Source organism: Bombina bombina, chromosome 3, assembly GCF_027579735.1.
Source record: "Bombina bombina isolate aBomBom1 chromosome 3, aBomBom1.pri, whole genome shotgun sequence".
Lineage (NCBI taxonomy): Eukaryota > Metazoa > Chordata > Amphibia > Anura > Bombinatoridae > Bombina > Bombina bombina.
In genome coordinates, this window is record NC_069501.1 from 1,202,997,280 (window position 1) to 1,203,011,929 (window position 14,650).

General features: G+C 36.3%; 1 protein-coding gene across 1 annotated transcript in view; it reads right to left on the bottom strand.

The window, feature by feature from the left end:
- CCDC81 (coiled-coil domain containing 81) overlaps positions 1–14,650 on the bottom strand; it is a 188,270-nt gene that overhangs the window by 51,740 nt on the left and 121,880 nt on the right. The window contains exon 13 of the mRNA XM_053708642.1: positions 4,963–5,041. Coding sequence (XP_053564617.1) covers positions 4,963–5,041 — 79 coding nt within the window. The remainder of the gene's footprint in view (positions 1–4,962; positions 5,042–14,650) is intronic.

Below are 14,650 nucleotides of genomic sequence, written 5' to 3' on the forward strand. Positions count from 1 at the left end.
CCTAAGAAAAAGAAAGGAAAGAAGAAGTCCTGATGTTATTTCTTTTTTTGTTTTTCTTTAATTTATTTTTGTGATGTTTCTGACCATTTCTTCCCTTAATGTCAAGTGTATGACAACTATAGCAAGGAGAGCTGCAATTTTTAAATTATTATCTGTATGTTCTGCTAATATTTTTTGTTTGCAGGAATGTGGTCTCTCTGAACATCCTAAATGTGCTGACTGGGAATATGGTCCTAAAGTATGGTCTTGTTCTTCTGATAGGAATGGGGGGGTGGGAGTTTTGTTTAAGGGGTTTAGTTTTTCTATACTTAATGTAGTTCATATTGTCCCAGGTCGGGTACTTTTGGTTAGTTTTAGTTTTTGTGGGACTGTTTTTCGTTTGTTTAATGTATATGCTTCTCCAAATAGGGTAGAACGTTTGCTTAATTTTGAAACTTTAAAGTTTTTTCTGCCAGGCCGAGAGCCAACTTTTTTGGTTGGGGATTTTAATTGTATTATTAAGAATGGGGACAGAGAGGGTGGGAGTGATTGTAGGGTGGATAGCTCAGGGAAGTTTTTACTTGATTTGCTTAAATCTTTCGGTTTGAAGGATGCCTTCGGGTCTGTTTCTTTTTCAGGGGAGGGTTTTACTTTCTTTAGTGATAGTGGTGGGATAAAATCTCGAATTGATTTTTGTTTTTTATCTAAATTTTTATGTGTTGATGATTTTTCTTTAAAGCGGATGCCCTTTACGGATCATGCCCTTTTGATGTGTAAGGTGAATTGTGATTTAAAGATCAAGTATGGTAAGGGTGTTTGGAAACTGAATGTGGATTTGTTAGAAGATGAGAAGTTTAAGCGTCAGTTTGTTTGGATGTATGAAAGGTGGCGTGAAAGAAAATGTGATTTTAGTAATGTGCTTATGTGGTGGGAATGGTTGAAGGTGGAAATAAAGAGGTTTTTTATTAAGAAAGGCTGTGAGAAAGCTAGAATGGAAAGGGAGTTGTATGATAAATGGTATCTGAGGTTGTTGTATTTGTATGAATTGAGAAATTGTGGTATTAATGTGCATGAGGAAATTGCTGAAGAAAGAAAGATAATTAAAAAGTGTATGCATGAAAAAGGAAAGAAAATTCTTTTTATGGCAAGATTGGAGAAAATTGAAAAGGATGAGTCTTGTAGTAAATATTTTTTTAAGAAAGCTTTTGAAGGAAAGACTGGTTTTGTTAGTGTATTTGATAAGGTTGAGTGTGAAGTTAATGGTACGGATGGTGTTTTGCGTGAAGTTCATGAGTTTTACAGTGAGCTGTATAAAGAAAAAACAAGAGATGTTTTATTGGAAAATGAGTTGTTGGAAAACATTGAGGTTAAGTTGGAAAAATATGATAACGATTTGTTAGAAAGGGATCTAAGTTTGGATGAGATTGCAGAGGTTGTTAGGAGTTTTAAGAATGGGAAGGTACCTGGTTGTGATGGTTTGCCTGTTGAATTTTATACTTGTTTTTGGAATTTGATTGGGGTTGATATGTTGGATGTTTGTAAGTTTGTTTTTAGAATGAATGTTTTGCCTGTTTCAATGAGGAAAGGTTTGATTGTTTTGTTATTTAAAAAGGGTGATAAGAGAGATTTGAGGAATTGGAGGCCGATTACGTTGTTGAATGTTGACTATAAGGTTATTGCAAATGTGTTGGCAAATAGAATGCGTGGAGTGATTGGTAAGGTTGTGGGTGAAGAGCAAGTGTGTGCTGTTCCTGGGCGTCAGATTTCTGAAAGTTTGTTGTTACTACGTGATGTACTATGGTATGTGAGGGAGAGGATGAGGTCTGTTGCTGTTGCTATTGTGGATTTTGAAAAAGCGTATGATAGGGTAGTGCATGATTTTATGTTTCATGTTTTAGAACGTTTAGGTTTTTCTGGTAAGATTATTGGATGGTTTAAATGTTTGTATAGTGATATTGTGAGTCAAGTCCAGGTGAATGGTTTTTTGACTGAGGAATTTTGTGTTAAATCTGGAGTGCGTCAAGGATGTCCTTTGTCTCTTGTGTTATTTGTATGTGTCATTGAGCCATTATTAACTAGTTTGAGGAAGGATAAATTAGTTAGAGGTGTGAGTGTTCCTGGTAGTAATGGAAGGTGTTTAAAAGTGATTGGGTATATGGATGATGTGAGTGTGGTATGTGAGACTCAGGCTGGTTTGAAGAGGGTGAAAACTTTAGTTGAATGTTTTTGTATGGCAAGTGGTTTCAGAGTTAATTGGAATAAGTGTAAAGTTAAAGTTTTTGGTAATGATAGGGACATTGATTCTTGTGGATGGCCTGTGACTGAAGGTGCAATTGAGGTGTTGGGTGTGAAATTTGATGTGGATTTGAAAGGCTTGGAAAGTTGGGAGAATGTTTTTGATAAAGTGAGTAGAAAACTTCAGTTTTGGTCTTTAAGGACTTTATCTTTGGAAGGGAAAATGTTAGTTATTAAATCGGTTTTGATCCCTATTATGTTATATTTGGCTTTAGTTTTTCCGCCACCTGAGAGGATTTTTCGGAGTATTTTGAGAGTGTTGTTTTCTTTTTTCTGGAGTTCTGGTATGGAGCGTTTGAAAAGAGATGTTGTTGTTAAGAGTAAGAATGTTGGTGGTAAGGGTTTTCCAAATGTGGAGAGATTTTTGGCTGTGAAATATGTTAGTAGGTGTGTGGTTCTGAGTGGTAAGGATATCATGGCTGGTTGTATGGTAAAGTATGCTTGTGGAAATGTTTTAAGACGATATGGTTTATTTGAGATTGATAGAAAGAAACCGGTATGTTTTGCTGTTCCGTGGTTTTATGTAAGGGTGGAATGTTGGATTAAAAAATATGGTTTGGAGAATGTTAGTAGGGAGATGTGGTGTGCAAACAGAATGGTGTTGAAAATGTTGGAGAAGAAGGAAGGTCTTGAGTTGATTGGGGGTTTGAATGAAAATGAATGTGTGTTGGTATGGAAAAATGTGTGTAATAAGTATTTGATGAATAGGCAGAAAGATATTAGTTGGATGAGTGTGCATAAGTGTTTGCCAACAAGGGATTTTCAGAGACTGCGTCGTTTAGTGGCTTCAGAAGTGTGTCCTAGAGATGGTTGTTTTCAAAGCGAGAGTGTTATTCATTTGTTTTGGAATTGTGAGTATGCTAGGGATGCTTGGAGAAGTTTGAAAAGGATGATTAAGGGTTTGACTGGAGTGCAGTTTTTTACTTTTAATATGATGATGTATGGTTTGTGTGGAAGTGGTGTGGAAAAGGAGAAAGCAAGATTGATATGGTTGTTGGCATGTTGTGTGAAGGAGGTGTTGTGGGATGTTCGTAATATTTTAATTTTTAAGAAAGAGGTAGTTACTGTAGGTAATTGTGTGGGTATGATCCGTGGGAAGTTGTTTTTGTATTTTTCTTTTGATAGGAGGCGATATGGGGAATTAGATTCTGAAGGCATCTGGAAGACAAAGAAGTGGAAGGATTGGATTATTTAGTTTTTTTTTTTTTTTTCCCTCCAGTTTGTTTTTGTCTGTATTTGAAATATGTTTAATTTTATTTTGTGTGATTATTTAAGTTTAATGTTTGCATTTTGATTTTTTTCTGATGACAAAAATTTGGGTCAATATTTCAGTTTTGTAACAAGAGATATTTTGTTTGCATTTGTTATTATGATTTTATTTTGTATATATGCATATATGATTATTTTTCTAATAAAAGAATTACGAAACGTACGTTTGGGTTTTGCTGTTTCTCTTGTTCAGAGAGGGATTACCTAGTATTTTGGGGCTGGACTTTGCTGTGAAGTCAGGATCAGACTGATATGCAACAGGAAAGTTCTTCTCTGTGAAAGGCACATTTTGAGCAAAAAGAGGCTGCTTCTAGGGCGGTAACTAGCCATAGAACAAGCTATTATGCTATTGTTCGTTCCCAGGTTGAGCGCTTCTCTCTTTTTATTTATGCAGAGTATGAGTATTCCCTGCCTAGGTTGAACCACTGCTCAATCACTGATTGATCTCAAATTAGTAAAACCTTAGATTCTGGCTTGTTAGTGACATATGAGGGCTGGAGTTGTGCTTCACTGATATGAACAGAGAAAGTGTATTACTGTGACCAAGTGGCAGATAAATGTGCCAGTGTGAAATAGGTAAAGTGCATCATTCCGTAGTGTGCCGCAGTAAAACGAGACAGATAAACTGTGCATAAAAAGGTTATAAAAAATAGAAAGATGATACCATGAATATTACTTTCCTCATCATGCAGAAAATAGTTTATTTTCCTCTGTTTTAATGTAAGAAGCACATTAATTGCATACAATTATTAATATCAATGGACTATATATCTGTGCTTTAAGTGTTTTATGTTATTCTCTGTTGTAATATTGCTAAATATTAAATTCCGGAAAACATAAAACAAATATCTGATTACTATACATTTACTCAAGCTTGTGAAATCAAGTGATACACAATTTCCATTTTTGCTTATGTAAAAGATCAATAATAGTTGTGCTACAGTTGGGGTACATAGAAATCAAAAGAAAGCCTAGAGGGGTACTTGCTACAAAAAGGATGAGGAACACTGATGTAGATAATAGAGTTATACAATGCACCTTCTCACACAATAGAATACTATACATAGAATAGAATACAATAGAATATTGTACATAAAAAAATCAGTATAAGGAAATTAAAAAAAAACTCTGCAAATAAAATAAAATACAGATAGAAAAAAACTACTGTGGGGTAGGCTCAGTTACTTATCTATCAATTGCAGAGAGGCAGCACTTTCTGGTTCTTCTAATGCCCAGGAAAGCTATTTACATATTTATTTAAAATGCAATCTTTACGGAATTACTATGGAAAATAGGAAGTCTTTATTATATAAGTAATCCCACGGATGCGGTGGAGCAGCAGGAGAATATGTTAATTCCATAAAATCACAAAACCGTCTGCAAATGCAAATACAGATTTAGCTTTTAAAGGTTTAATACCTGTGTGTCCAGAGCGCCCTTAAAGCACAACATTTGTTCATTCTTCTCCTTCAAATACTTGGCCCTCTGCGCAGCAATCCTTAGAAAGAAAAGGATATACAATAAAACAGTCAGTTCCAGATCATTTGAAGAAATTATTTGTTCAAATTGTAACTGTATTTTAAAGTGCACTTTAAGAAATTGTCATAGATTACTGAAACTATTAGATATGATGGCCAGTGTTAAAAATAGCAATTGGTAGCAACTCTGCACATAGTAATAATAAAACGTCTTCTGGCGATACTTGGCTAAAAAGACAGAACCAAATTAATGTCAAAATTAAAATCTCATCCTTTATATAAAGCATGCAATTTAAATAAAAGATCCAGTTTTCTTCTATTATCAAACAAACCTATTATTCTTGGTATCTTTTGTTGAAAGATTGGTCTTTTCCATTAGAGAATACTGAGATAGGCTCAAGAGTGTGCATGTTACTTGAGCACTTTATGCATTAGATTGATAGAAACATTTCTGAAAATACTGCATCTATTCAGAGCTCATCACACATGCATGCTCCTGAACCTACTCCAATATGCCCTCAAGGAAAGGAACTTCAACAAAGGATACCAAAATAAAGAGGAGAATTTGATAATGGAAGTCAGTCGGAAAGTCTTTTTAAAGTGTATGCTGTATCTGAATTATGAAGGGTTGACTTCCATGTCCCCTTAAAGGGTAAGTAAAGTTAAACTTTCATGATTCAGATAGAGCATAACATTTTTAACAACTTTCCAATTTAGTTAAACTAACTCATGTGTTTCATTTTCTTGGTATAATTTGTTGAAAAGCATATATAAGGTAGCCTCAAGAGCAGCAATGTGCAGAGGCAGCTGGTGATTGGTGGCTGCACATATATGCCTCTTGTTATTGGTTCATCAGATGTGTTCACTTAGCTTCTAGTAGTGCACTGTTGCTCCTTCAACAAAGGATACAAAGAGAATGAAGCAAATTTGACAATAGAAGTACATTGGAAAGTTTTTAAAAATGATATGCTCTATCTGAATCATGAAAGAAAAAACTTTAAGATATTCCCCATAAAATGTCTGTTTACAAATATTCCCATCAGGATTATTCAACAGCCCTGTAACTGCCTTGTGTTTTCATACACCTTTTTTTTACCTAGATTACAACTGTTATGGTACGACTACACCGCTGAAAAATGTGGCCTTTGTGAGCGGAATATTCAGTTCACCCGTATTACAAGTCGCGTATTACCAATAAACTACCTATTAACCCCTAATCCGCCGCCCACCAACATCGCCAACACTAAATTAAAGTATTAAAGTATTAACCCCTAAACCACCACCCTGTCATCGCCGACACTAAATAATGTAATTAACCACTAAACCGCCCCCGACACTAAAGTTATTAACCCCTAAACCGCCCCCGACACTAAAGTTATTAACCCCTAATCTGCCACCCCCCACATCGCGACAAACTAAATTAAACTATTAACCCCTAAACCTAACACCCCCCTAACTTTAAATAAAACTTACAATATAACTACCTTCAAATAAATAAAAACTTACCTGTGAAATAAAAAAAACTAAAAAAAACTATAAATAAACCTCCACATTTAAAAAAAAAAAATATATATATATATATATATATATATATATATATATATATATATATATATATACCAAAAATAAAAAACCCTAACACTACAAAAAAAACAAAGTCTAAAATTACGAAAAATAAAAAAAATCTAAGATTATAAAAATAATAAACGAAATTATCCAAAATTAAAAAAAAATAAACCTAATCTAATACCCCTATGAAAACAAAAAAAGCCACCCCAAACTAAAAAAAACCCCTAAGCTAACAACAAAATACCATTAGCTCTTTTATTTTGGGGTGGCTTTTTTGTTTTTATAGGGGTATCAGATTAGGTTTATTTTTTTTTATTTTTTTTGATAATTTCTTTTATTATTTTTTGTAATTTTAGATTTATTTTTTTTTCGTAATTTTATAAAAAAAAATTGTAATGTTATTTATTTCCGTAGTAATATTTCTAGTTTAAGCTTAGGTTTTTTTTTTTATTTCACAGGTAAGTTTTTATTTATTTGAAGGTAGTTATATTGTAAGTTTAATTTAAAGTTAGGGGGGTGTTAGGTTTAGGGGTTAATAGTTTCATTTAGTTTGTCGCGATGTAGGTGTTTTGCGGTTTAGGGGTTAATAGGTTTAGTTTAGTATTTGCGATGTGGGGGGCGGATTAGGGGTTAATAACTTTATTTAGTGTTGGCGATGTAGGGGGGCGGCAGTTTAGGGGTTAATGATTTTATTTGATGTTGGGGTGGCGCTTTAGGGGTTAATAACTTTATTAGGTGTCTGCGATGTCGGGGGCAGCGGATTAGGGGTATTTAGACTAGGGGTTTATTTTAGGGTGTTAGGTTTTTACATAGCCGTCTTGTCTCCATAGACATCAATGGGGATTGCGTTATAGCGATCGCCATTCCGCAATCACAGGTGTTAGTTTTTTTTCTAACACTTTTTCTACATTGATGTCTATGGGGGAAAACGTACACGAGCACGTCAAGTCAGGACTTGGCTTTTGTGTAGCATGGAGGTTATCACATCATAACGCATAACACAAGAAGGGTTGTTTGTAACTTGTAATGGCAGCGCTATTGAAAGTGCGGTACCGCTAAATTTTTAGCAGTATTTATGCACCAGGTTTAGCGCACAACTTGTAATCTGGGTGTATGGTAGCAATAAATGTGCAATATTTCAGAGCTTATATATGATGTATTTCAGACCAAATACTACTGTAATAATTTGACATTTACAGCTTTAAATGTATATCCTTAAAAAAAAGATCAGAAACTTATACAAAACAAAAGAAATAAGAAGTTACAAGCTATACTTGGATCTACCTAAAAAGCTTTCTAAATTATCTAAAAATTACATCTAGAGTTCAAATTCTCCAAGCATGAAAAGAGGTCAGTAACAAAGGTGCTTTTCTGAATACTGCACAACAGGCTTCTATGATCAGATTGTGAAAACGCTATGACTATCTTTAGGTCATGCTGTAACAGGGTTGTCCAATGTAAAAACCTGGGGCTACAATGCAGCCATCTGTTGCTCTCACACTTTCACACTATGGCCTCTATTTAACAAGCCGTCAACTTACCTGCATTCAACGGCACCAATACACTCGCCTAAGTTCGCCTAACATCGCTGCCGCGGACCTGAATACATTGTCCAAAATTATCAAAAAAGCAGTCAAAAAGCTGCGCACCAAGTACGGAGCGATGAGCAGCGGACTGTTGTTGGCTAACAGTCATCGATCTCGCTGCTCTTCGGCTTTTGCACAGCTTTCTTGCTACCCTGTCACTAAACACCCACACTATACTAAACTGTTTTACCCCCTATACCGCCGCTCCTGGACCCGCCACAACTAAATAAAGTGTTTAACCCCTAAACCGCCGCTCACGGACCCCGCCACAACTCTAATAAATGTATTAACCCCTAAACCGCCACTAACGGACCCCGCCGCAACTCTAATAAATGTATTAACCCCTAAATCGCCGCTCACGGACCCCGCCGCAACTCTAATAAATGTATTAACCCCTAAACCGCCGCTCCCGGAGCCCAACGCCACCTACATTATATTTATTAACCCCTAATCTGCCCCCCCCTACACCGCCACCTACATTATATTTATTAACCCCTAATCTGCCCCCCCACATGCCGCCACCTACAATATATTTATTAACCCCTAATCTGCCCCCCCTACACCGCCGCCACCTACATTATATTTATTAACCCCTAATCTGCCCCCCCTACACTGCCGCCACCTACATTATATTTATTAACCCCTAATCTGCCCCCCCTACACCCCTGCCACTATAATAAACATATTAACCCCTAAACCTAAGTCTAACCCTAAACCTAACACCCACTAACTTAAATATAATTTAAATAAATATTCCTATAATTAACTAAATTATTCCTATTTAAAACTAAATACTTACCTATAAAATAAACCCTAAGCTAGCTACAATATAACTAATAGTTACATTGTAGCTAGCTTAGGGTTTATTTTTATTTTACAGGCAACTTTGTATTTATTTTAATTAGGTAGAATAGTTATTAAATAGTTATTAACTATTTAATAACTACCTAGCTAAAATAAATACAAATTTACCTGTAAAATAAAACCTAACCTAAGTTACAATTACACCTAAAAATACACTATAATTAAATTAATTCCCTAAATTAACTACAATTAATTACAATTAAATAAAATTAACTAAAGTACAAAAAACCCCCACTAAATTACAGAAAATAATAAAATAATTACAAGAGTTAACTAATTACACCTAATCTAATCCCCAAAATAATAAAAAGCACTACCCTAAACTAAATTACAAATAGCCCTTAAAAGGGCTTTTGCGGGGCATTGCCCCAAAGTAATCAGCTCTTTTACCTGTAAAATAAATTACAATACCCCCCCAACATTAAAATCCACCACCCACTGTCATTCTATTGGCTAATTGGAACAGCCAATAGAATGCCAGCTCAATCCTATTGGCTGATTGCATCAGCCATTAGGATTTTTCCTACCTTAATTCCGATTGGCTGATAGAATTCTATCAGCCAATCAGAATTCAAGGGACGCCATCTTAGATGACGTCATTTAAAGGAATATTCTTGAGTCTGTGCCATGGGAATGGCTTGTGTACTGAGATACATAAATTATTAATATTATTCACATGCAATCTCACAATCTAATCTGCAGTACTACTCAGTCTGTGTTGTACCTGAGCGCTAAAAAAGTTAGCTTCACCTGAGATCTGAAGTAAAGTGCTAGGGCTACAATAAAAGTTTAACAAAACACATGTAAAACATATTAAAATAAAGTACATGTAAAATATAAGATTATTGTTGAAATAAATATTTAAAAAGGGTTTAAGATGGATATAGTATATGTCAAGGTGTTTGACTGTGAAGAACTAAGAAGTGTATATACAGTATATGTATTTGTATGTGTATATGTATATATGTGTAAATACTGTATGTATGTGCACACATACATAGATATTTACATACAAACACACACACACATATAAAAATAGAAATAGGGGGCGTGTCTCTGGGCAGCACCTTGAATGGTAGCAATATTGGTAGCTCTGTGTGGATCACTGATAATCTGCCTATTACCAGTGAATTAAATGACTATCCAGTTATATTATCCCTATATACGGACTCTATAGATCAAGACAAATTGAAAGAAGTATTTTTCTTGAGAATACCACCGTTGCACACCAATCCGTAGCATTGAGGCTAAGGCAAGCTCTTCACAGAGAGGCTCTCAACAACCCCCCCCCCCCCGGTAATACTACAGGCCGGGTAAGCAGTGCACAGACACTGAACAATATATTTCACTTACTAACCAACACTACCTATGATTACACAGTACCATCCTTGCTATACTCGACAGATAGCAGGAGAATTAAGAGCCTTTCTCTTCACGCACGCACCTACTAAAGTTGGCGTCCAGCACTGAAATGATACTGGAGGCCGTTACAAGGCTGCTAAATGATCATCATGAGAGGTTACAACAGACTTGGGCTGCTGAGTGGGATGGACTCCGTTTGCTAGCTAGACAAGTTGGACATCACCATCTAATGCCAATAGACCCACCAGAGAAAACTGGCAAAGCTACAAGTCTCCAAGAGCCTGCTCCTAGCTTATCAAGCCTACTACCCCAAGCCCAAGTTCCGGCTAAGGCAGCACCAAACTTGTGCCCTCCTGTAAAGAACCCTTCAGCGGCAGATGAATGCCTGGAAGACGCCCTGGTCATGAGCGGGTTAACGATACAAACCTCCAAACAGCTGCTGATCGCAAATGAAACGGTGAGTACAGTTAGAGCTGCAGTGAACATCGCATCCTCCAGCCTAGAACGACTCACTGCTCACAGAACATCAGTGATACCAGCAGGAGGTATCAGGAACAGCGCGGCTTGAAGGTGACAGTGGGGGAACAGAAGCAGCTTTGGATAAAACCTGTTTACCGTGCGGTGAACACTACTGCGGAGGCTTGGGTTGGGTCACGGCGATGAAATCCCCTTTTGTACACTATAGTCTCTCTCTGGAAAGAGCGAGATCGAGAAACAGAGCATCAGAGTGGGACACCTCTCAGGGAACTTTGTGCCAGCCCTTTGATCGTAAAGACACACTTTATTTCTGCCAGCCTTTTGACCCTGGGGGCTCATAGTCACGATCCCATGCCCCAGCAAGCCTGACATCACGCTGGGTATGCATTGTGGAAAAGAAACGGGAAACTGCCTCATTGAGTTATGGGCCGGCTGTATGCTGACTCTTGTGAACTGGTATGATCTGCTTTGGAGCATTAACTGCGGGAAGGAGGTTAAGTCACTTTAATGGAGCCCATGCTATTACAATATTCCTCAGATTTACTGTAATACTTTAGAATGGGGGCTTAGTCTAATGTCAGCTAGCAGCTGTACTGTCTGTCAATACTTTCCCTGCTTTTGGTTAAAGTTCATGCAAATATTTATATGATAACACCTATCTGTATGTCAGTATATCAGTGTGCCGGTGACCGGTGCCAACTCCTTTGTAATAAGCCACGTAGTAACCAATTTACAACTTGCTCAGTGCCCAAAATAGGTTTATTGTCTCCTATATGTATACATAGGTACAGAGTCTTTCCACTAGATGGCATTGAAGTTTTAACAACAAGATTAAACAATATCTACTTAGCCTTTATGAGACATAGGATTCCTAATATACCTGCACCTTTCTCCCCATACAGCCTTTTTTGTAATTTACTAATAGTTTAGGAGAATATCTCCTCAGGCGATACCCTTATATGAGGCCCAATAGCAACTGGTACCTGTTTTAGTAACTCATCATACTTAAGTGTTGGTTATTACCATTCTAAATCACATATTGAGCCCAAGAGGGGCCCACTTTCTTATTTTCCTCCCTCCCCAATGCCCCCCACTGTGACATGTTAATATTCCAGGGGGTCCAAGAGCGGCCTCTATTTTCCTCTGGGGGTAAACGCTATATTTCTTATTTTATCATATTCTAAGGGGGGCTCACTATAATAGAAAACATGAGGTTGAATTTTTTTTTATTTACATTCCTAGATAATATCTGTATTCCTTTTTTGACATGTCTGTATATCAATGTTCTTCTATTATTTATTTTTCTTCGTTATTGATGTGGTCTCTTCTCCTTGTATTTGCATGACATGGGAATTATTGCCTAATTGTAATTTTTTGTATTAAACCTCAATAAAAATATATATAAAAAAAAAAGAGGGTCCATAGTATAGGATATCAGATGACAAGCTTTCTTTCACTGAAGAAAATGCTATTTAGAGATTCCCTGAATGTATAACAATTCTGTTATCATGAACACAATTCTCACAACAGTTTCTGAAACTAAATTATGCGCCATTCAATGTAGAGAAACTTGGCTTGCACATATATAAAAGCTGATTTGTTTTAAATAAATGTTTGCATAAACTAAACTAAATTACAATTTCAAAGTGTTGGATGTCCCTTTAAAGACAAATACCACTGTTCTATTGGGACCAGGGCATATTTTCAACAACATGAAAGACAAATTGTAGTTTTACTCAGGACAGAAACATCCTTTAAAAAAAACATTTTCAAGTCTTTAATGTAAATTTAAATTCTATGTAACAAAAAATTACCGCTACATTTATTCAATTTAAATATAAAGGTCAACATCTATACAATGCAAAAGACTAAACATTTTTTTTTTACTTTTTAATCTAAATTATATTTGTTTTAACCATATAAAAAAAATAGAAATACTTGAAATACCTATGTTCTTCATAGAAAAAAAAATTATTTTTATTTTTAAATATATGTATTTTTTATATATATATATATATATATATATATATATATATATATATACAGGTGGCCCTCGTTTTACAACGGTTCAATTTACACCATTTCAGAATAACAACCTTTTTTTGCAGTCATGTGACTGCTATTAAAAAGCATTGAGAAGCAGTGCATTTATTAAAATAGCCAATAAGTGGAGCTGTCCGCTTGTGTTGCAGCAAAGCCAAGCAAGCTGAAATTAATCAGTTTAACTAGACCTGAGCTATCGAGCAGATTTCAAAGGAACAAGATCTTCCTGTTTAGAAATCAGTCCAGATTGGAATGCATAGAAAGAACTGTTTGCAGAAAAATGCAAGTGAAGTCTGTGTTGTGTGATTATTTTATTAGGTTTATAATGCTGTTTAGCATTTAAAGTCTTCATTTCAAAGCTTTAAAAATAATGTATTAGGTCTTACTTATGACAATTTTGAGAGGGCCTGGAACCTATCTCCCTCACTTCCCATTGACTTACATTATAAACTGGGTTTCAATTTACAACGGTTTCGATTTACAACCATTCCTTCTGGAACCTAACCCTGGCGTAAACTGAGGGCTACCTGTATATATATATATATATATATATATATATATATAAATAAATCCGGAGAGTGCCTTCCTCTTTATTGGATCTTTTTTTTGTGCACCCCGGTACTAAATGGTAACCGTGAGTGCTAGGCCAGACAGACTTTCTCTGTGTGTTGTATTAATTTGTTTTGTAATTTTCCCTATGGTTCTTGCACCCAGACCTGTCTGGGGTTAACTGCCTGTGACTCTGTAGACAGCACAGCTTCCAGTGAGTGTCAGTGAGCAACCAGGGCTGAGCATGTTGCAGGGTCATGGGATGTGTACCCGGTCCGGTCTGAGAGTGCAGTCCCCTTCCGTGTTTTGTATATGTCTGGGGTGATTACATAAGCCAGTGGCCAGTGCACCCTTCACTTGTTCTCATTTTGTTGGATTGAGAGCTTGCATTGTGTGGCTGTTTTAGGGTCCCAGGTTTTTGGAAGGTACCTGGGCTTGTCCCATTTGGCCAAATGCGGTAACTAACCCTTCAATTTTTGCTTTTAATCTTAGCTGAGAGCTTGTAAGTGAGTGCTGGACTTTCTCAGTGTGTTGTATAAATTTGTTTTGGCATTTTCCCTATGGTTCTTGCACCCAGGCCTGTCTGGGGTTAACTGCCTGTGACTCTGGGGACAGCACAGCTTCCTGTGAGTGCCAGTGAGTACCCAGGGCTGAGCATGTTGCAGGGTCATAAGATGTGTACCCGGTCCGGTCTGAGAGTGCAGTCCCCTTCCGTGTTTTGTATATATATATATATATATATATATATATATATATATATATATATATATATATATATCAGTGACGTGCAGTGAGCTCAGAGGCTAGTGAGGCAGTGGCTATGATAGGCCTGAGAAGCACATATATGAACCTAATAGAGGTAACTTAAATTTACGATTAAATTAGCCGGTTACACAATGACGATTAGAATAGTATCTAATATCTTGTATTTAAGCCTCTGCAGACAGTCCCCTTATCTCAGGGCTATTTATTTATTATCTATTGACTTGCATTTTAGCCAGTTAGTGCTGTGTCCTGCACAACCCCACAGGAGAGAGCACAATGTTATCTATATGACACACATAAATTAGCAGTCTCTTGTTGTAAAAAAGCTAATAAAAAAAGCATGTGATAAGAGGCTGTCTGTAGTGGCTTAAACAGTCAGAAATTTAGAGATTAAACGGTTATAAAGTATATTAA